Source organism: Kogia breviceps, chromosome 8, assembly GCF_026419965.1.
Source record: "Kogia breviceps isolate mKogBre1 chromosome 8, mKogBre1 haplotype 1, whole genome shotgun sequence".
NCBI lineage: Eukaryota > Metazoa > Chordata > Mammalia > Artiodactyla > Physeteridae > Kogia > Kogia breviceps.
The window spans coordinates 69,568,835-69,591,928 of NC_081317.1; the positions used below are offsets into that span (position 1 = coordinate 69,568,835).

The window sequence follows — 23,094 nt, forward strand, 5'->3', positions numbered from 1 at the left end:
ATTGTCCCCTTTCTCAAGGTTCCCTTGAGCATCCTGCACTTTAATGAAATAAATGGCCTGGAGGAAGACATGGTAGGTGGAGGGTAGTTGGTGGGTCTGTCCGTGCTTGGGTTCTCTCCCTCCCTCCCTGTTTGGACTCTGCAGCTCTAGGGAGATGGACAGGGCAGGGCAAACTTACCACTGGCCCCTGGGCCTGTGCTACTTATGAAATAGAAATAAATGACAACCTAGGGATGTTGAAGAAAGTTGAAAGAGGGGGGAGAGAGAAACCCCTCTTAACAGTGAATCTTGAGGCTGGTAGAAAAACATAATCCTGTTCCTAAATGCCAAGTTTTCATTTCCATGGATGAGTTGATCTAAGGGAGGCTGGTTTCGCTCCTTCTTCCATGAATTAGCCTCCGACAGTTTCAACTGGTGGCACCAGTTGTGTATATCTGATGGTGGGACATCCGCCCCACCAGTGGGAAGTGGAGTGACCAGGAAAGTGCATGGCACAGAACTTGTGGTCTTCATCAGGAAGTGTATGTAGCAGCATGGAAAGAACAAGGACTTGTTTCCAGCATACTTGAGTTCAAATCTTTGCTGTGGCATTTTCTACCTCTGAAACCTTTGTCATGTTACTTAACTGCTCTGTGCTTTAGTTTCCTCTTCTGTCAAGTGGAGATCATAGCTGTCCCTACCTCACTGGGTCGTTGGAAGGACTGGAGATGATATGTGATAGTGGTGATGAGGACAGTGATGAAGATGAACATGAATTTGGACATTTACTGTATGCCAGAATTGTGCTAAGTGTGCACATTTGTTCACATGAAGTGCCCAGAACAATGTTTGGCACATAATGGGCATTTAAGACATTTTATTTTAATTAGTTAATTAATTAATTAATTAATGGCTGCGTTGGGTCTTCGTTGCTGCGCCGGCTTTCTCTAGTTGCAGAGAGCGGGGGGCTACTCTTTGTTGTGGTGTGTGTGCTTCTCATTGCAGTGGCTTCTCTTGTTGGGGAGCACGGGCTCTAGGTGCACAGGCTTCAGTAGTTGTGTCTCGTGGGCTCTAGAGCACATGCTCAGTAGTTGTGGCGCACGGGCTCAGTTGCTCCGCGGCATGTGGGATCTTCCCGGACCAGGGTTCAAACCCGTGACCCCTGCATTAGCAGGTGGATTCTTAACCACTGCACCAGAGAAGTCCAATACATTTTAAATAGCATTACTATCCAGCACTGTGTACGAGAGTAACAGAATGACTTTGGGGGATGTGAACCTTTAAGACGTGAATATTTCAAGTCACTTCTCTCTTGTGAGGTGGAGAAGTTTCACCTTCCCTGGAACCTTGATATAGAAAGCTTTATTTATCTAGGCAGATTAGGTTACGGCTGCAGAAAGAAACAACTGCAAAATCTCAGTGGCTTTACCCAGCAAAGGTGTATTTCTCACTTATACTACATGTCAAGTGGGGTCAGCCTAGGGTTCTGCTTATCATTGTCACTCAGAGCTGTGGGCTGATGGATACTCCATCTTGAAATCTATTTCCATAATCACCAAGACAGAAAAAGGGAAGACTGGAATACAGAGGCAGCAGTCACATGCTTCTGTCCAGAAGTAATACATGTCTCTTTTGCTCACATTTGCTTGGCCAAAGGAAGGCACTTGGCCACACATAACTTGAATGTGGTGGAGAAATGCAAGCTACGATGCATATATTCCAGAAGGATGAAAATATTTAACAGCTCAATGACTTGGACCCTAATGACCACCATAGAAGGGCATGCTCTGGATGGTGGATGTAAATGCAATTGTTCGTGAGAAATGGATAATAAGAGCTACCATGAGTTGAGTACCTAGCATATGATAGACTGTGCCAGGGACTTTGCATTCATATATCACCTAATCCTCCCAAAGAGGTCATACTAATCTCATTATTATATTGTGGGAACTGAGGCTCAGGGAGGTTTCCTTACAATGGCATCATAGGTATTAATGATAGAATGAACATAGTCTGCACAGGTTTTCTGGATTATAGGGAAATCCTTAAAAAAAGAATAGTACACCAGGAGACTACTGAGACTGATTTCTAGCTCGACTTTCTAATTTATAAAGTCTGAGCACGTGTGAGGATGGCAAACAGGTCTTGAGTGTCAACTCTGACAGATTTGTGTTGGCTACCAGAGAGCTGCAGTGAGAAGGTTTTCTGATGGTTAAGAGCAGAGTGATTGATTAACAGTGTCTGCTGTGGGCACAGGAAGGAGGGTGGTGGTGTGAGAAACAGATGTTTGCCATCTCTGGGCATGTTTCTTAAGTTCTCTGGGTTTCAGTTATATCACTTACAAAACGAGGTTAATAAAACTTGTGTGAGTGAAGGTAGTAGATTGGCCAGGATGGTTTCTTGATGTCTTCAGAGGGCACCAAAACATCTGTTCCTAGCTGCATATATTCCAACTTATTTTATGCACACCATCATGTAGTCATGAAACTCCATTCGTAAGTGTGGGATGGTTTTGGGGAAGGGAATTCAACAGGCTGAGTCATTGAAAATTGCTCCTAAGGAGAGCAGAGCTGGAGGCCATTGACAGGAAGGATGAGTCATTGGCATAAGGGAGCCCATCATCACTGTCCTACAAACATCTGTGAGCTGGATATGCCTCCTGTCTTTAAATCCAAGGGCTCTGTTTCTCAGTCTGGGGTAATATGTTGGGGAGATATGAATCCTCAGATAAACATGCTTCATCTTTTCAGTGGTGATTTGGGGAATAGGAGCAATATATTTTTCTTAAGATAGACAAGGTGTATTAGTGAGGATCCAGATAGAAAATAGACAACAGACTCAAAGTGTTTAAAGAGATTTTGATAAAGATTCTGTTAAAAGATATACTGAAGCATGCTAAAAGTATAAGGGTTATTTGATTAAAAATAGATTTGAATTGAGCGGGGCCAAACCAGAAATGTTAAGGAGTCCTCCACCAACAGGAGCTAGAGAAAAGACTCTTATAGAGAAAAGATACACACATACATACACATATATTATATATGTATGTGTATATCAATAGTGGAATATTACTCAGCCATAAAAAAGAATGAAATTTTGTCACTTGTGAACATGCATGGACCTGGAGGGTATTATGCTTAGTGAAATAAGTCAGACAGAGAAAGAAAAATACTGTATGTTTCCACTTACTTGTGGAATCTAAAAAATAAAACAAATGAACAAATATAAAATAGAAGCAGACTCACAGATACAGAGAACAAACTAGTGGTTACCGATGGGGAGGGGGTGGGTGGAGGGGCAATATAGGTGGAGGAGATTAAGAGGTAAAAACTATGAGGTATGAAATAAATAAGTTACAGGGATGTAATGTACAGCACAGGGAATATGATCAATATCTTATAATAACTTTATATGGAGTATATCTATAAAAATATTGAATTACTATGTTGCACACCTGAAACTAATATAATAATGCAAGTTAACTATACTAGACTAAATAAAATAAAAAATTTATGTCCTGAGTCACCCTAGCCACATTTCAAGTTCTCAGTAGCCACACATGGCTGGTGGCTACTGTACTTGTGCATAATGTTTCCATCATCACAGACAGTTTTATTGGAGAGACTGGTCTGGATTCTTGTGCACAGCCCTGATGGCTAGGGGGCTGGCAAAAGGATTCAGAAACTGTCTTCATCCACAGAATCCTCTCCCCCATGACAAGTGACCCTCTCTGGGCTTGTACAATTTTTCTATACATCCAGCAAAATAGTAACGATGATGATAATTGCAGCCACATTTATTTAGTTCTTAATATGTGCCAAATAGCGTGCTAAGGGTTTTAAATACATTTTGTCATTTAATTACTACCATGACCCCCAGGAAGACACTATTACTATCTCCATTTTAACAACGCAGAAACTGAGGCTCAGAGAAATTAAGTGACCACACAACTATTCAGTTTTACTGTATGAAACTGCCAATATGCATCTGTGTGTGTGTTTTTTTTTTTAAGAAAATAGCAATTTTATATGGTTCAACCTCATAGTAAATGTCAGAGCCAGATTTCGAACCCAGTTCCAAAGACCTTGTGAAGGCCAGTGTGGCTAAGCCTCTTTAAGTGACCACCTTGAAACCTGCTTCTTGCTGTTGAAGGATTAAGTGAAATAACGTTGATTCTGTGCCTGGTGCACAGTTGGGCTCATGAAATGCTACTTCTGTTTGTTTTAACGCCTTTCTGTCAGTCTCTCTCGGGAGGCAGAGCACAGCTGTCTGAGCAGATGGGGCCAGTAAGACTGGAAGGAGACGGCCACTGCTATTGACCAGACCCCCTCCCAGGGACCTGGGAAAGTTCATCTTCCTCAACAAGGCCTCCGCCACCCTCCCCTTCACTGCTTCCCAGCCCTGTCTCTCAGTGAGTCGATTTTGCTCAGGAGGTCAGGGTCATTTTCTCTGGGTCTTGAGCAGAGGCAGGGGTGATGAACACTGGTCCTTCCTGTTCCCTGTGTCCTCAACATCCCCAGAGGATGCATTTCATTAACAAACCCCTCCCAGGGAAGGGGTGGCTGCTGCCCTGAGAAGGTCAGGTGATTCTGTAAGCTGTGCTCCAGATCTCCTGCATGCTGTAACTCTGTTTTCATGATTGTTTCTGGCAAGGAGCCTGATTTGAAATTCCTCCTTCTCTTATTTGGCAAGAGGGGAGAGAAGTCCCCATTGGCTGAGGGGCCTGATGTTTGGGTGGGGTTTAGGACTTGGGGGTGATTTCCACCCATGTGAGTAACCTTGGTCTCTGAAAAACAACAGTATAGTGTTGCTGGATTTAGCAAATGAAGCTACTGGACACCCACTTAAATTTGAATTGCAGATAAACAATAGATAACTTTTTAGTAGAAGTATATACCATGCAATATTTGGAACATACTTCTACTAAAAAATTATTTGTGATTTCTCTGAATTCAGATTTACCTGGGCATCCTATTTTATCTAGCTTCCTTCCAACAGTAGGGCTTCTGTCCATCCTTTAGGTACCAGGTCATTTATAACGATGTTAAGGATGCTTAGGACTTAGGAGGTCAGGAGATCTAGATCTAGTTCTCACCAGGTGCACCCTACTTGCATATTCAGAGCTCCTGGTGGGAAAGGCAGAGTGAAGTGATTTAGACTATAGTTCTCAAAATGTGGTCCATGGACCGGTAGCAGCATCAGCTGGTACTTAGTAGAAAGGCAGCTCCTTGGGCCCCACCTGGACCTCCTGAATCAGCCAGTCTGGGGGTGGGGCCTGGCACTCTGTGTTTAACAAACCCTGATGCAGTCTGAGAACCAAAAGTTCAGATTTCGAGCAAGAGCTTTAGGGATCAGACAGACCTGGGCTCAAAGCTCGGTCCTACCGTTTACTGGTTGTGTGAACTTGGCCTAATTACTGAACCTCTCTGAGCCTATTTCTTCCTAAATAAAAAAGGAATATGATAACTTATTCAGGGATAGATGAAGGAGTAAATGGAGTTATATATTCTAAAGTGAAACCCACAGTGCCTGTCAGTGTAAGAACGCACAAAATGATTACTCTTATTTTTACGATTCAATTGGAGATCCGATCATATGCCCGGAGACAAATTTGATAGTTGGCATAACAAACCCCTAGTTACAGGGGCAACCTCTGTTTGTTCAGCTCAAAAGTGCCCTTAAATCCCAGGATTTCACTTTCCGGCAGTCTTATGGAAGAAGGAAGGAATTAAGAGGAGACGGGGTCAGGGGGAGAAAGAACCTGTAGGAATTGGTTTTCGACCCATAGATGGTGCCCAGAGCAGAGGGCCATGTCCATTTAATTCCTTTCGTTCAGTACTTAGCCCAGAACAGTTGTCCAAAAGGCAGTGTTTTTTGTTTTTGGTTTGCTTTTGTTTTTTCATGGAAAGGAGAGAAAAAGGAGGCTCTGAGAGGTGAGGACACCTAGGGGCTCCTGTCTAGGGAGGGGGCACTAACACCCTCGGGTGTGCGTCACAGTCAGGTCTGGGGGCACCCACATTATGGCTAGACCAGGGTTTCTCAACTTTGTCACTACTGACATTCTGGATGAGATAATTCTTTGTGATAAGGCTGTCCTGGGCATGCTTAGTAGTATGGTCTCTGCATACTAGTGCCAGTAGCCCCTCTCATCCTCTGTCACAGTGGTGACAGTCAAAACCATCTCTAGGCGTTGCCAAATGTCCTGGGGCAGGTGGGGGAGGGGTGGCCGAAACCTCCCTTGAATGAGAACCACCAGTCGGAGAATCTACTACACAATACCTACTCAGACAATTTTAGCAGCTACCATTTATTGAGCATCTACAAGTAGTATCTCCAATCTCCGTGCTCATATTACTAGGAAGGCTTTTAAAGTATAATTTAAAGTTGAAGAAACTGAGGCTCAAACAGTTAAAAGTAACTTGCCCCGAATTGAACAGCTGGTAGATCTGAGCTTCTGACTGAGGTTGGTCTAACTCCAAAGCTCATATAGTTTCTGCTGCAACACTCCCTCTCTCTAGACAATTAAGAATGTTTTTTTTTCTTTCAATCGGGGAAATGCTTCTCAAGTCAACTCAAGTCCGAAAGTATTTACTGAAAAGCCATGAGAAGCTACAAGAGAAATCTAAGTTGTTGCTCCTCTCAAGGAGGTTTCAATATCAATGTCATTGGGAAGGTCAGTGTCTTACACAACACTGTTAGTTACAGAGCAACATGAGGTAGTCTGAGTTTGGGCCAACATGAACATTTCTAGAGGTAGATTTTTGTGAACTGAATGCCTTTTGTGTACGTCTGCTTCACGTGTCCTTTCACTGTTAATCCTGAAAACTTACAAAAAGGAAGGAGGAAGGAAGCCTTGAAATTCATGGCATCGACCAGCCGCACATCCTAACAAATATTAATTATTTTGCCTTGGGTTGGGCTGTGGGTTGCTTCCAGCCAAGCACTCAGCTATCTTCTTTCTGGCTCTCTGCATGAACTCCACATTCCCCCTTTCCCTTCGTATGGCGGTGTACTCGTAAGCCTTGAGCTTGCTGTAGTAATCGGAGAATTTGTTGTAGAGGATGGAAATGGGCATCCCGTTGAGGATGATCCCAAAAGCAATGCAGAGGAAGGCAAAAAGCCGGCCCAGGTGAGTCTCTGGGTACATGTCTCCGTAGCCCACAGTGGAGATGCTCACCTGTGAGGGAAGAAAAGTAGAATGGAATTATCAGCATCGAGAGGGAAGCAAAGAAAGGGAGAGAAACAGGCAGGGAGGGATGTCTTCCGTCCCGCTGAAGGTGCACGTGGGTCGTATAACAAACAGCTCCTCACGGAGTCAGCTTTAGGAAGTACTGGCAAGGTTGCCTGCAAGACCTGGGGCATGGAAAGAACATAAGCTTTGGAGCTGAAAGACTTGGGTTTAAACCCTGTCACTGAGCATTTTTCTTATTTACAATACAGGGGAGTTAACATCTACTTTAAAGGGTTGTTATGAAGGGCACAGAAGAATAACGTGTGTGAAGTTCCTGGTGTAGAATAGGCTCAATAAATGTAGGTCTCTGCCTCCCTTCAGCTGGGGCCAAATTTAGGATGGTGTCCCTGGATTTGCCTACATGATATACGTATGGGAAAGAGCTTGGGCTTAGAACCAGTCAGACCTGGGTTCAAGTCCTGACTCTGACCCTTCCCAGCTGAGTGACCTTGGGCGAAACATTCAGAGTCTCTAAGCCTTGGTTCCTGCACCTAAAACAGGAGGATAATAACTAACTCCCAGGATTCTTGTGAAGACTAAATAAGAAAATGATTATAAAGCACTTCACACACACTTTGTCAGGCACGCAAAAAGCATTAAGCAACCTCCTCTGTGGTCCTTCTCTCATCCTTAAAACAGAGACAATTGTACTAGTTCTCAGAGTCGTTATGCAGTTCAAATGAGATATTTTATATGAAGGTGCTTGAACTGCAAATGTCTGGAGAAACACACTCATTATTTTGTGAAGGGACTTTTGTAAGACGTCACCGACCAAAAATATGTTCACCCTGCATGAAAGTCTTGCCATCACACTCGTCACACTGCTTTAAATTCCACTAATTAGAGGTTTATTTAGGTTAACAAGCTTCTGTTTTAAAATGCAGATACCCACGGGACTAGTTATCAGTCCATGTAGCGGGAGAAAACCCAGAAAAATCTCTCGGGGCCTGTTTTTTATGCCTCATGTACTAAGACTCCCTTTGGTCCCCAGACGCTTGGCAAAATTACTAGCAGCCTTTTAGGCAGGGCTGTTGATTACAGTTGAAAAAAATTGTGCATCGCACAACTCCAGGGGGCAACATCGGCCTCGTCGATGTGTGTCGTCGCACAGTCTTGCAGCATATGCTTTTATAAAATGTACAGTCACCCTGTTGATCTGTACAGAGGCAGCCTTTGACTTAGAAATGTAAACATTTTTGTTTTGATGATGTAAGGATTAATTGGAATTTAGAGTAAGTATGATTGATTAGTTAGAATGAAATGGGCCAGCTGGGCAAATCTGGTGGAGCTGATAAGAACCAGAGCTCCATCCAGCCCTTAAAAAGGGGAAGGTTGCAACTCCTCTTGGCTCGGGTGACACACTACCTCTCACTACTCCGTCTCCGGGGAGAGAACTGCTGAGGGCTGGGCTGCCCTTCTCCCAGTGGAAAAACACAAGGCAGCATCTAACAGAGGCAGGAGGGTGTCGACTAGGTTAAGGAAGCAGGTGTGGCACTAGGCCACATGGGTCTGAATCCACTTCCCAGCTGTGGGATTTGGGCAAGTCGCCTAAATTCTCTCTGCCTCGGTTTCTACTTTTGAAACGTGGAGAGAATAACAGTGCGCACCTCATAGGATTGTTACAGGAATTGAAGGAGCCGCACAGGGTGTGTGAGGGATAATGTTAGTTCTTGTGCCTGTTAGACCAGTGGGCTATGGAAAGAAGCTCTTCCCTGGCTCCTGCGAATGTTGTGTGAGGGATATTGGGGGGAACACTCTGTCTCCAGTAGAGAATCTGCTTTTCCCACCTTCTCGACCAAAGGGCCATGAGAGGCAGTGATAAGATGAGATTGTGGGCTAATCTTAAAAAAAAAAAAAACACCAAAAAAACCTTGCTGTGTGTGTGTGTGTGTGTGTGTGTGTGTGTGTGTGTGTGTGTATTTCTTGTCACTGGGCACGCTGAAAGTAAAAGAACCCGAGTCAGATCTCTGTCCAGGTGTGTGAACAGCTTTCATTTGTCACTAACCCTGTCACTCACACCTCTGTGTGAATGTTTAGTCAGTTGACTTTCCCTGGAGGAGGCCTAAAGGGAGTCTGGATATAAGAGTGAGTGACAGAAAGGAGTAGTTTCAGAACAGGAAGCATCCATGAAAGGTCAAAGCAGAGGCTTTGGTATAAACCAGCACCTCAAGGGTCCAGGATTATTTGGGGGAGGGTTGGAGATAGGAGGATACAGAGGAAGGAAAGTAATTGAGACAAAGCACCTAATTTAAACTTGTGCTCAGTCCCCACACTGGCTTTGCTTCTCTCCCAACCCCAATTTCTTTCTTTGGCTGAACTTTGAGCAAAAAGTCAAAAGCAAAGAGAATTGGCTGAAGGAAGATTAAATATTTGATGTGCATAATATGGTCTAAATATTTTTGTATGTCTTAGATCTCTATTTTTAGAGAAAACATCTCTTCTGCTATGAGACTCTGTATGACTGATTATGAAGAATTGTTCAAAATGCATAGCTAATTTATGCACTGTCTGTTTGACTCAACCGGTGATCTGCTTCTTGCTTCCTGGCTCCAGAGGAACTCTGGATTCCTTGGCTTTTGGAAACCTTTTCTCCATGTTCCACAGGCCAAACCATTTCTCCCTGAATGAGCATGAAAAAATGGAAGGTCCCAGAAGGACCAAAGTGACCTCCCAGAGTGAGTTCTCACATTAGCAGGAGTGGGGTTTGGAAATGTGACTGAAATTTCTGCAATCCATCTTAATATCCTGAAAAAATTGACTGGCCAGCCACTCTGTAAACTGGAAACTTAACATTCTGTTGAAAATTTACGTATTTTCCCTAGCCATTGGATCCCCAAAGCCAGAATGTAACCTTTCCCTAACAGCTCACCCACTAATCAGCAAATCCTGACCCACTAAACGTTACAAGGAGAACAAGCATCCAGTTTTTCTCTGAAACTTTAGAATAACTATACTTGAATTTCTCCTTCAGCAAGGAATGTTTGTTTCCTTCATAATGACCTACGCACAGATTACATTTTAGCACCCAGTAATCCCTGCATCTAGGAATTATGATCTCAGGGAATAAAACTGATTTTTCAAAAGAATTAACACCTCTTCTTAGTTTTCCCAAAGAATTCGAGGTGGTAAAGAATAACATTTTCTGGTTAAAATTATTACATACTTCAATGCATGTTGTCCTTTAAAGGATTTAGCTTCAAAGGCTCTACTTAGCTTACCCATGCTGCTGTTGCTACAAATATTTTAGGAATTCCTCTCTGGGATTATAATCTGCACAGAGGATTCAGTGGCATGACCTTGAAACAAGCGTCCTTATCCTCCTTGAGGGTTAACTCTAGTTGCCAGTCTTCAACTCAAGGGTCTTGACTATTTAAAAATATCGAATCCACCTTCAAAAAAGTAAAGATTTAGCCCCACTACAGAAGTATTAATAAATGGACATGTCATAGGCGCTGAAGGTAATTCCTCAGTGGAATTCAAAAAATGTTTTGATCAGTGGAAGCACTATTAGAATGAGGTCATGGGTAATCACCTTGAAAAGAACAACCGGCCTCATCCGTATATGAAAGTTCTGACATGTACATAAATTGAACAATAAAGGGGAGGTGTGCAGAAGCTAAGGCAAGTTTGGATCTATTCCTAGAAAGGTACACAATAGTGACAATGCCCTCCACATCCTCAGCTTACTTGCTACTTCTCCCTGCCCTCTACAATTCTATCATGTCCCGCTCAAGTTACATTGGCCAACAGGAGGAGTTTAGAGAGACAAAAGAGACCCACCCCAAAATCAGGAATCTGCCAGATCAAAAGTTTTAAAAGTGCGTAAGAGCCTTTGCCCCCCTTTATGGCTCCTGTGCTATTTCTGAAGAAGCTAGAACTTTAATGCCTTCTGTGCCAGACATTTACTCATTATCTCTCAGCCCTAAGCCCGATACCCTTCTATGCTCTTTTTTGTAATTCAGCAGCTGGGAGGATGCAAACTACATTTCTCAGATTTCCTTGCCTGCTGTCTTCTGGTTAGTTTCTGCCAATGAGAGACACGGTTGGGAGACTAGAAGATGGAATGAGGAAGTAAGAGTCTCTCTCCCTGCTTCTGGTTTCTGTCATCATTCTTCAATAACAGCAGATAGCTATGGCTCAGGCATCTTTCAGCACACCCAGCACCAGCCTCGTGATGCCATCTTAAGGGTCCAGCAACAGCTACACAGTGGTTCCTTCTCTGTACTCCTAGGTTCCAATAACTCTACCTTCTCCCATTGTCTCCCCAGTTCTAGGGCCAACACTGTTTCCTACAGTTACCAATCTTTGGGTTATCTCACTTTCTCGTTTTTGCTCTTCCAGCCTATGTATCTATCTCCCTGTATCAAATTCCTTCTGTTTAAAATATTCCACGTTTTGTTTTCTGTTATCCTAATTCACCTTCCAAAGGGGTCTTCTCAAAGCAAGCAAGCAATCAATAAAAATAAAATAAAATAAATCTCAGTGATCTTCTAAGTGCCACCTATTTGCAAGAAAATGATAGCATATTGAGGAAAACAAAGGTAGAAACAAGGTCTCTGGGCTACGACTATCTGATGCTTCAGCTAGAGATAGTTTTCGTTAATTTTTGAAGGAATGAGTTCATGACATAGTGTCCTATTTAGTTTCTACAGCTTTAACTTGCTCTGGAAAGCTCAGAAGGAAATGGTCTGTTGAACAGTCCAATTGTCCTTTTCTCCTTAAAAACATAGTCATAACAGAGGCCAAAGCTTTCGGCTTCATCATAGAGCTAATTGTTCTTGTTGAGCTATGCCGAGCATTTCCCACACCCAGGCAACCCGGAGAGTCCCAACACGGCTGGAGCTGCTCCAGGCATGGGCCTGTTTATTTGGACACTCAGAAACTCTCCCAAGATAGAATGGCTGACCCTTTTGTGCATCTTACAGCCTCTCTCTTTTCCCCAGGAGAGAAGGAATCACTTCTGTTTTATTTTCCCAAAAATGAATCTGGAAGCAAAGGTTATTGCTTCTATGTGATAAAGGCTATCAACTAGTCAGATATGGTAGCTTCTATTTATTGAGGATAGAGTACAGGCTAGTGTTTTTACATATGTTTCCTATTGCATTAGTGCTTACACATAACCTCCATTTGACAGACGAGTAGGATGGGTCTATCTTATATCCTAATGCATGAACATTTGCAGACATGAGTGTCCATGAGGGATTTGTTCTGCAGCTGTAGGAGAATTCACAATAATGAAAATTACTGTGTTTCTCTTAAAACCCCGAATTGAATTACAGAGGAAGGTTGCAGGATCCTTGGCATAGAGAGAGGGGAGATTATTAAAAACAAGTCAGATTTTGGGGTTGTTTGAAAGTACTAAAAACACATGGAGGGAGGGATTAGAGAACCTGTCCCTAATGTGGGTGAATATACCACAAGGGCTATAGCACTGGAGTGGGGCAAAAAAATATCAATCCTGTTTTTATTTACCTCTTTACATTTTCAATGTGTGAGTGTATGTTTTCTGATACACATAATATATTTGAGCAGTAATATCTTAATGCAGTAGAATGATTATATTACTGGACCCAATTCTTTGTATCTTCCTGTATCCAAGCTCTTTGCCCTATAACTTTGCAGTGCTTTCCTACAGTGAGTGAGCTAACCTGCTCTTCCCTTTGACTCTGAGTTAGGCCTTGTGACTCGCTCTGGCCAATGGGCTGAGCAAGTGTCATGAACAGAAGCTTATCAGCGCTTGCATGATTGGGCTTGCACTCTCTCTCTCTTGCCCTTTGCCACGGCCATGGATACATGCCTGCTGGATGATGAAAGACCTAGGCTCCTTCTTCATCCAGCTGTCAGCCAGCAGACCATCAGATTGTGATGTGAGCAGCTGGCACCAGTCCAAGGTTCTTCTAAACTTGTACTTGAAACCAGTCTGAGTTGCTGACTTGCAAACTCACAAGGCAAATAGATGCTTGACATTTCAAGCCACTGAATTTTGGGGTGGTTTGTGATGCATTGTTATTATAGCAATAAATAGCTTATAACTTATGATTAACTAAACACATATTTATCATGGGTGTGTGCTCAGAATTTTTTAAATTATGAGAAGTATGATCAATAAAATGCTTGGAGATTATTGGATCAGAGTTACTTTTAGGATTCGACTTCTCAGATTCTCATGTCTTTTTGGTCATGTCTATTTAGATGACTTCCTTCTCATCATTCAAGATTTAGTTCAATATCATCTTCTCTAAGAAGGCTTCTCTGACTATTCCACTAGTCCATCAAAGGTAGATTCAGCCACCCATATCACTCTCTATCCTATTATCCTATATAAGACACATTCATATATGAAATGATTTACTATCTTTCTCCATTAGGATGTAAACTCTATGAGGGAAAAAAATTTCACCTTTTTCTTTTCCTTATTACTCGGCATCCCTAGTATTTAGAATACTCCTTGGCACACTAAGTGCTCAAAAAAAAAATCTTGCTTACCTCCAGTGCTGGACACCCCATACCAACTAGCAAGACAGGAACACAACCCCAGCCATTAGCAGAGAGGCTGCCTAAAATCATACTAAGTTCACAGACACCCCAAAACATACCACTGGACACGGTCATGGCCACCTGAAAGACAAGATCCAGCCTCATCTACCAGAACACAGGCACCAGTCCCCTCCACCAGGAAGGCTTCACAACCCACTGAACCAACCGTAAGCACTAGGGGCAGACAGCAAAAACAACGGGAACTACGAACCTGCGACCTGCAAAAAGGAGACCCCACACAGTAAGTTAAGCAAATTGAGAAGACAGAGAAATACACAGCAGATAAAGGAGCAAGGTAAAAACCCACCAAACCTAACAAATGAAGAGGAAATAGGCAGTCTACCTGAAAAAGGTAGCTCCTCAATACATAAGGGAAATGCTAACAGCCATAAAAGGGGAAATCGACAGTAACACAACTTTAACACCCCACTTTCACCAATGGACATCATCCAAAATGAAAATAAATAAGGAAACACAAGCTTTAAATGATACATTAAACAAGATGGACTTAATTGATAGTTATAGGACATTCCATCCAAAAACAACAGAATACACTTTCTTCTCAAGTGCTCATGGAACATTCTCCAGGATAGATCATATCTTGGGTCACAAATCAAGCCTTCTTAAATTTAAGAAAATTAAATCATATGAAGTATCTTTTCCGACCACAATGCTATGAGACTAGATATCAATTACAGGAAGAAATCTGTAAAAAGTACAAATACATGGAGGCTAAACCATACACTACTAAATAACCAAGGGATCACTGAAGAAATCAGAGAGGAAATCAAAAAATTCCTAGAAGCAAATGAAAATGAAAACACGACAACCCAAAACCTATGGGATGCAGTGAAACCAGTTCTAAGAGGGAAGTTTATAGCAATACAATCCTACCTCAAGAAACGAGAAGCATCTCAAATAAACAACCTAACCTTACACCTAAAGCAATTAGAGAAAGAAGAACAAATAAAACCCCAAAATTAGCACATGGAAAGAAATCATAAAGATCAGATCAGAAATAAATGAAGGAAACGATAGCAAAGGCCAATAAAACTAAAAGCTGGTTCTTTGAGAAGATAAACTAAATTGATAAACCATTAGCCAGACTCATCAAGAAAAAAAGGGAGAATACTCAAATCAACAGAATTAGAAATGAAAAAGGAGAAGTAACAACTGACACTGTAGAAATACAAAGGATCATGAGAAATTACTACAAGCAATGCTATGCCAATAAAATGGACAACGTGGAAGAAATGGACAAATTCTTAGAAAAGCACAACCTTCTGAGACTGAACCAGGAAGACATAGAAAATATAAACAGACCAATCACAAGCACTGAAATTGAAACTGTGATTAGAAATCTTCCAACAAACAAAAGCCCAGGACCAGATGGCTTCACAGGTGAATTCTGTCAAACATTTAGAGAAGAGCTAACACCTATCTTTCTCAAACTCTTCCAAAATATAGCAGAGGGAGGAACACTCCCAAACTCATTCTATGAGGCCACCATTACCCTGATACCAAAACCAGACAAAGACGTCACAAAGAAAGAAAACTATAGGCCAATATCACTGATGAACATAGATGCAAAAATCCTCAACAAAATACCAGCAAACAGAATCCAACAGCACATTAAAAGGATCATACAGCATGATCAAGTGAGGTTTATCCCAGGAATGCAAAGGTTCTTCAATATATGCAGATCAATCAATGTGATACACCATATTAACAAATTGAAGAATAAAAATCATATGATCATCTCAATAGATGCAGAAAAAGCTTTTGACAAAATTCAACACCCATTTATGATAAAAATTCTCCAGAAAGTAGGCATAGAGCGAACTTACCTCAACATAATAAAGTCCACATATGACAAACCCACAGCCAACATTGTTCTCAATGGTGAAAACTGAAACCATTTCCTCTAAGATCAGGAACAAGACAAGGTTGCCCACTGTCACCACTATTATTCAACATAGTTTGGGAACTTTTAGCCACAGCAATCAGAGACAGGAAAGAAATAAAAGGAATCCAAATCAGAAAAGAAGAAGTAAAACTGTCACTGTTTGCAGATGACATGATACTATACATAGAGAATCCTGAAGATGCTACAGAAAACTACTAGAGTCAATGAATCTGGTGAAGTGGCAGGATACAAAATTAATGCATAGAAATTTCTGGCATTCCTATACACTAATGATGAAAAATCTGAAAGAGAAATTAAGGAAACACTCCCATTTACCATTGCAACAAATAGAATAAAATACCTAGGAATATACCTACCTAAGGAGACAAAAGACCTGTATGCAGAAAACTGTAAGGCACTGATGAAAGAAATTTAAGACGATACAAACAGGGGGAGAGATATACCATGTTCTTGGATTGGAGAATCAACATTGTGAAAATGACTCTACTACCCAAAGCAATCTAAAGATACAATGCAATCCTTATCAAACTACCAAAGGCATTTTTCACAGAACTAGAACAAAAAAATTTTAAAATTTGTATGGAAACACAAAAAACCCTGAATAGCCAAAGTAATCTTGAGAAAGAAAAACCGAGCTGGAGGAATCAGGCTCCCTGACTTCAGACTCTACTACAAAGCTACAGTAATCAAGACAGTATGGTACTGGCACCAAAACAGAAATATAGATCAATGGAACAGGATAGAAAGTCCAGAGATAAACCCACGCACATATGGTCACCTTATCTTTGATAAAGGAGGCAAGAGTATACAATGGAGAAAAGACAGCCTCTTCAATAAGTCGTGCTGGGAAATATGGACAGCTACATGTAAAAGAATGAAATTAGAACACTCCCTAATACCATACACAAAAGTAAACTCAAAATGGATTAAAGACCTAAATGTAAGGCCAGACACTATAAAACTCTTAGAGGAAAACATAGGCGGAACACTCAATGGCATAAATCACAGCAAGATCCTTTTTGACCCACCTCCTAGAGAAATGGATGTAAAAACAAAAATAAACAAAGGGGACCTAATGAAACTTAAAAGCTTTTTCACAGCAAAGGAAACCATAAACAAGATGAAAAGACAGCCCTCAGAATGGGAGAATATATTTGCAAATGAAGCAACTGATAAAGGATTAATCTCCAAAGTTTACAAGCAGCTCATGCAGCTCAATATCAAAAAAACAAACAATCCAATCCAAAAATGGGCAGAAGACCTAAACAGACATTTCTCCAAAGAAGATACACAGATTGCCAACAAACACATGAAAGGATGCTCAACATCAGGAATCATTAGAGAAATGCAAATCAAAACTACAATGAGGTATCACCACACACTGGTCAGAATAGCCATCATCAAAAACTCTAGAAACAATAAATGCTGGAGAGGGTGTGGAGACAAGGGAACCCTCTTGCACTGTTGGTGGGAATGTAAATTGATACAGCCACTATGGAGAACAGTATGGAGGTTCCTTAAAAAAGTAAAAATGGAACTACCATACAACCCAGCAATCCCACTACTGGGCATATCCCCTGAGAAAACCATAATTCAAAAAGAGTGATGTACCACAGTGTTCATTGCAGTTCTATTTACAATAACCAGGACATGGAAGCAACCTAAGTGTATATCGACAGATGAATGGATAAAGAAGATGTGGCACATATATACAGTGGACTATTACTCAGCCATGAAAAGAAATGAATTGAGTTATTTGTAGTGAGGTGGATGGACCTAGTGTCTGTCATACATAGTGAAGTAAGTCAGAAGGAGGAAAACAAATACCGTATGCTAACACACATATATGGAGTCTAAAAAAAATGGTTTTGAAGAACCTAGGGGCAGGACAGGTATAAAGACACAGATGTAGAGAATGGACTTGAGGACATGGGGGGGCAGAAGGGTAAGCTGGGAGGAAGTGAGAGAGTGGCATGGACATTTATACACTACCAAATGTAAAATAGATAGCTAGTGGGAAGAAGCTGCATAACACAGGGAGATCAGGTAGGTGCTTTGTGTCCACCTAGAGGGGTGGGAAAGGGAGGGTGGGAGGGAGACACAAGAGGGAAGGGATATGGGGATATATGTATACCTATAGCTCATTCACTTTGTTATACAGCAGGAACTAACACAACATTGTAAAGCAATTATACTCCAGTAAAGATGTTAAAAAAATCTTGCTTGAATGAAGAAGATGAATTTTTGTGAGGAATTGGTCCTAATATTTTACATCTTTTTACTTGGTATCTTCTTTTCTCTTTGCTATATTGAAAATAAGGGCCCTTCCTATACAATATACAATGTCATAAGAAGTATATAGAAGAATTGGGTTGATAATATATTGGTCCTGGGGAATAGAGCAGCCCTCAAATGTTCAAGGGGAACTGCTCCTATTGTTTTCATAGGTTAGTTAAGAAACGAACACAAGCTATCAGTCTTTAATCCATAATTATTTTTAATAGTATATATAATTCTCAGAGAATAAAATAGATGAAGGTTATTGGTAAAGGTTAAGGTTGGTAAATGGTAGGCTGACATGTGTAAATTTTGGCCTGTGAAAATAGTGTTTGATAGAGCTAATGGCTACAAAAGAAAATTCACATTGGTAAGAGCAATAATTAGTAAAATTTGTTATAGATAGAAACTGAATGGTGATTCAAGTTTTATTGTAAAGTCTATAGAAAACAGTGACCTTAGTAAGATAATTTTTGTTAATATTATAAAGGGGATAATTTGAAAATTTAAATGTTATTAAACAAAAAACACATCAAGAAACTAAAGGGGATCACTAGGCATTCACTTCAGGAATTTTTTTAAAAAGAAAAATCCATTATTAGCAGTAGAATCCTTATCAAAAATTTTATATTAATATACAAAAGGTAAAAATGTTTTGTGTATTCAAAATATAGTATCAAAGAGTTTACTAGGTGCAGCTTACATATGCTAGCCTTCTAAGATATTTGGACGAATGGAAACTTGACTCTCTAAAACTTGGTATTATATCATCAGCCTGTGGATTTTCTCTTTTCCCTCCTTGCTTTACTCACCTCCAAAGTAAATGTCATTTGCTGGGGACAAATCATCCTTCATCAATCCCGTCTGTACACATGATTTATCTACTATGGGGATGACCTTTTGTCATTTGGAATATGATCAGAGGAGCGGCGTTTGGCTAGCTCGTTTGGAAGAGCCTAACACCATCCCATCACTGAAGAAATCTCACAAATCTTGTACATATGAGAGCTCTGCTTTCCAGGGAAGCAAGACTCACGGAATTGTAGGGCTCTATGCTCTCCCCTTTTGAGATGAGGAAACTGAGGACAGGGAGTTAGGGAGTGAGGTTTCACAGTTAATCATGTAGGATCACAGTTAATTATTAGCAGATCTGGGATGAGAATCTAAATCTAAATCTTCCGTTCCACTATACTACACTATTAGTAGGAGCCCTGGGTAGGTTCATATCAGAACTCCAGACTGTGGGTTCTAACATATCCAATGTTAATGTTGAATATATCCACTTTCTAATATAGGAAAAACTGGGTTATATTTGCTTAATGTCTTTAAAGGCATTACAAACAATGTATTTAAAGAAAATAAGGAAAGCATACACCCAGTTCTTTCCTATGCACATATGTCAACGTGTTCAGTGATCTTAGAAAACCCAATCAGCATTTCCAGGGATTCAGGGATTTTCCAAGGATTTAGTCTAGCACATCAGAAACACAGATATTTGAATAAATGGCATAAATTATTATAAAAGGCAAACACCAAAGAAAATGACAAAAATAATACATACTAAGTGAAAATTAAGCAAGGCATGCAGAAAAACTAAAGCTTGAAAGAGGCAGTGCTGGGCTGTGGAAAGGGCATGCATTTTGCAACTGGACAGGCTTGGGTTCCAGTCCTCACGTTACTATCTTTAGCTGTGTGTCTAAATTATTATTATAACTCAAATTATCTGCACCTCAATTCCTCTAGCTGTAAAATGGGGCAATAATGCCAGGTCCTGAAAGAATTTTTGTGGCATTGGAGCAAGTTTCAGTGTTAGATGCTTAGATTTAGCTAGAACCAGTGGCATTTCAGTGAGGGTTGATACTCTTCAGCCAAGTCTCATTTCCTCCCCTGCATACATGGACAGCTTCCTTCAAAATTTGAAGGAAAATTTTCCTCTTAAAAAAACAGTGATCCTAACCACCTCACATGGTTGTGATGCTGATATAAGATACACTTTATAAACCACTTAGGACAATAGGTGTTCAATAAGGGACAAATAATAAGAATGACGATGATGAATCTTCCCACGAACGTGAACAATGACTACTCCTTAAAATCAGCCTCTCAGGGGTCTTAAGACTAAATCTAGATTTGGAGATAACTAGGACCACACCAAATTTCTTGGACTATGTCTTTCTTACTGGACTAAGTCTTTCCAACCTTTTAGCACTCACATGTTTTTTCAGTTTTGTTTGTTTTTTCTGTTTTGTTGTTTTTATCTTTTGTTTAAGCTGGGGACATCAAAGGAACAGAGAAAGCAGTGGCCGTTAGTCAAGGCAGGGGAAAGATGAGGGAACAAAGCAAGGCAGGTGGCATGACCCGGGAAGGGGAGGAGCAGCGTCTGTCGGGCTGGGGAAGTGGGTGGGAAAGCCCCCGGGCCGTGGTGCTCACCGCGGCCCACCACCAGGCATGGGGGATGCTGGTAAAGTTGGTTCCGCGCACGTCGTGCTCCACGGAGTAGACGGCCGCAGAGAAGGTGAAGATGCCCATGGTGATGAAGAGCAGCAGGCAGCCCACCTGCTGGTAGCACTGGCGCAGCGTGAAGCCGAAGGCACGCAGGCCAGTGGAGTGGCGCGCCAGCTTGAGGATGCGGAAGATGCGCAGGAGGCGCATGACGCACAGCACCTGGCCCACCTGGCCCACGCGGCCCATGGTCTCGAGGTCGTGCTCGTGCCGCGAGCCCTTGCCACGCACCTGGTCCTCGCTCGTGAAGCACTCGAGCAGCAGCTGCAGGTAGAGTGGCAGGATGGCCACCAGGTCCACCAGGTTGAGGGCGCTCCGCGCGAAGCGCCGCAGGTCGGGCGTGGAGGCCAGGCGCAGCAGGAACTCGAGCGTGAAGAAAGCCATGCACAGCATCTCCACGTGCTCCAGAAAGGGCCGCAGGTTGCCACCGCCCTCGCCCTGCTCCGCTTGCTGCTGCATCTCCTCCACCGTGTTGAGCACCAGCGCCACGACGGAGATGAGCACGAAGAGGCTGGAGGCCACCCCGATGGCCTTGGCGGCCACCGACGAGAAGGGCTTCTCCATGAGGTTCCAGAGGCGGCGCCGCTGCGGCCCGTAGAAGCGCATGTCTCGGAAGAGCTCCTCGGCCTCCTCGGCCTGCGCCTGCGCGCGCAGCTCGCGCTGGATCTTGAGCTGTTCGCTCAGCTCGTCGCGCCTCTCCTCGAAGCAGATGCGGCAGCAGCGCGGCGTGTACTTGAGCCGCACGCCCCAGTAGCCCAGTTCCTCCAGGAAGCAGCGCGGGCACAGCTCGTCGCGCACCAGCAGCACCCCAGACGCGTAGAAGTTGTAGATGAGCTGGAAGACCTCCGGGTCGCGGTCGAAGAAGTATTCATCCGTCTGCGCCTCATAATCGTCGCACAGGCCCAGCTGGCGGCTGCGGCTGGTGGAGGTGGCCAGGCGGCCCAGGCGCGTCTTGGGGTAGTTGGCCAGCTCGGCGTACTCCAAGTGGTAGCTGTGGCCGCCCACGTTCACGTTCAGAGTGGAGGACACGACTGGAGCGTCGGTGCCGCCTCTGCCTTGGTCGGTGGTGGCCTCGCCTGGCTGCTGGTCCTCCTCTGCCGGCTCGTCCATCCACTGCTCTTCCTCCTCCTTGTCCTCGTCCTCGTCCTCCTCGATGTAGTAGCTACAGTCGCCCTCGGTCCACAGTAGGACGCTGGCCTGGGCCCCCACGGAGCAGATGCTCCTGCGGTGTTGGCTGCCCACTGCCTGGGATGCGTCTTCACTCTCCGTAGTATGCCAGGATCTGTAGCCCCAAGACCGCCTCCTCTCATTCTGTTTCAGCATGGCTGGAGGAAGTGGACCCTTGCTTTTCCCTCCTGGTTGTGGTAAGGTCCCCAGCCTGCTCACTGCCACTGGTAGATGGATCACGTGCTCTGCACTGTTGTAGAGAGACCGGCCTGGACCAGCGGACCTGGGGTCTGCAGCATCGCCCTCCGAGCTGTCTTTCCTCAGGCCCTGGGCAGCCCAGCCCAGCCCAGCCTGCCGGGTCTGAACGCCTAGGCAGACGGCTGCTGACTGCTCTAATCTTGCTGATCGGGAAGAAGCAAGTGTTAGGAGGGATTTAGAGCCTCTTAGTCAGTTTCCTCCCCCTCTCCCTCCACTCTGTGACCTAGGGGATGATTATGCGTCCTTAAATCTGTAGATAATCAGAAGGTGGCAGGGATGATTGCTAATAAAAATGTCGGCCAACCCTGCCCTTAGGAAGTGCTTGGTGTCCCTGTGCTGAGGTGAAATCAACTGAATTGGCTATAGAATGTAGATGCCTGTGTCTTGACCCTTAACTGTTGAAGTTGCAGCCTCTGCCCTAGGTAAACCCTTCATGAACAGGGACAGAGATAGCAGCAGAATGCTTAAAGTGGACCTTCTGACCAGTCACTTTTCCTCTCAGCATTTATCTTCTGTTTCCATCATGGAAGATTTCAAATGATCTCCTTCCCATCCAGTCACATGATCACATTTTTTTCCCAAATGTATTCCTCTTAGCAGCACTGCTCTGGAATCTAGTCTGAAGTTTAAATCTATCTCAGTTTCTTTCTCTCTCTTTGTCTCTCTCTGTTCATCTCTGTCTCTCTCTCCCTCCCTTCTCTTAAAGGATAAGGACACGTTTACAGGTAGAATCTCAAGATGGGTGGGTAGATGTTCCTAGGGTACTGCAGCCCCGTTCAGCTGCTGTATCTGGTGACCAGACTTCCTTCCGAGGAAAAAGTCTTTATCACTCTTCAAGACATCACTTTAAAAAAAGAAAGTCTCCTGCCATGTGTAAGGCACTGTGCTAGATGCTAGATGCTGGAGATGGAAACTTGATAGAGACATAGTTGCCGCCCTCAAGTTGCTCATGGTTTTGTAGGTGATATAAATATTTACATATACAAGCACAACAAAAAAAGTGAGTGAAAAACACAGAGGTAGCGGAGAAGAGGAAGGGATTTGTTTCAAGCAGGAATTTGTTACTGAATTCAATTTATTTTGAATAGTTAGTAATACACGTTCACTACAAAATATTCAAAAGGTACAAAGATGAGTTACGGTAGAAAATTTATTTCTCCCCCAATTTGAATTTCCAGCTATCGAGTGTGCCTCTGAGGTTTTGGTTACCCTTCCA

General features: G+C 42.8%; 1 protein-coding gene across 1 annotated transcript; it reads right to left on the bottom strand.

Annotated features, from left to right (window-relative positions):
• Positions 1–6,874: 6,874 nt before the first annotated feature.
• On the bottom strand, positions 6,875–21,776 carry KCNV2 (potassium voltage-gated channel modifier subfamily V member 2). The gene is made up of 2 exons (XM_059071893.1): positions 20,382–21,776; positions 6,875–7,156 (listed from the first exon to the last, which is right to left on the bottom strand). The coding sequence occupies exons 1-2, from the start codon at positions 21,774–21,776 to the stop codon at positions 6,875–6,877; spliced, it is 1,677 nt and encodes a 558-aa protein (XP_058927876.1).
• Positions 21,777–23,094: the final 1,318 nt, after the last annotated feature.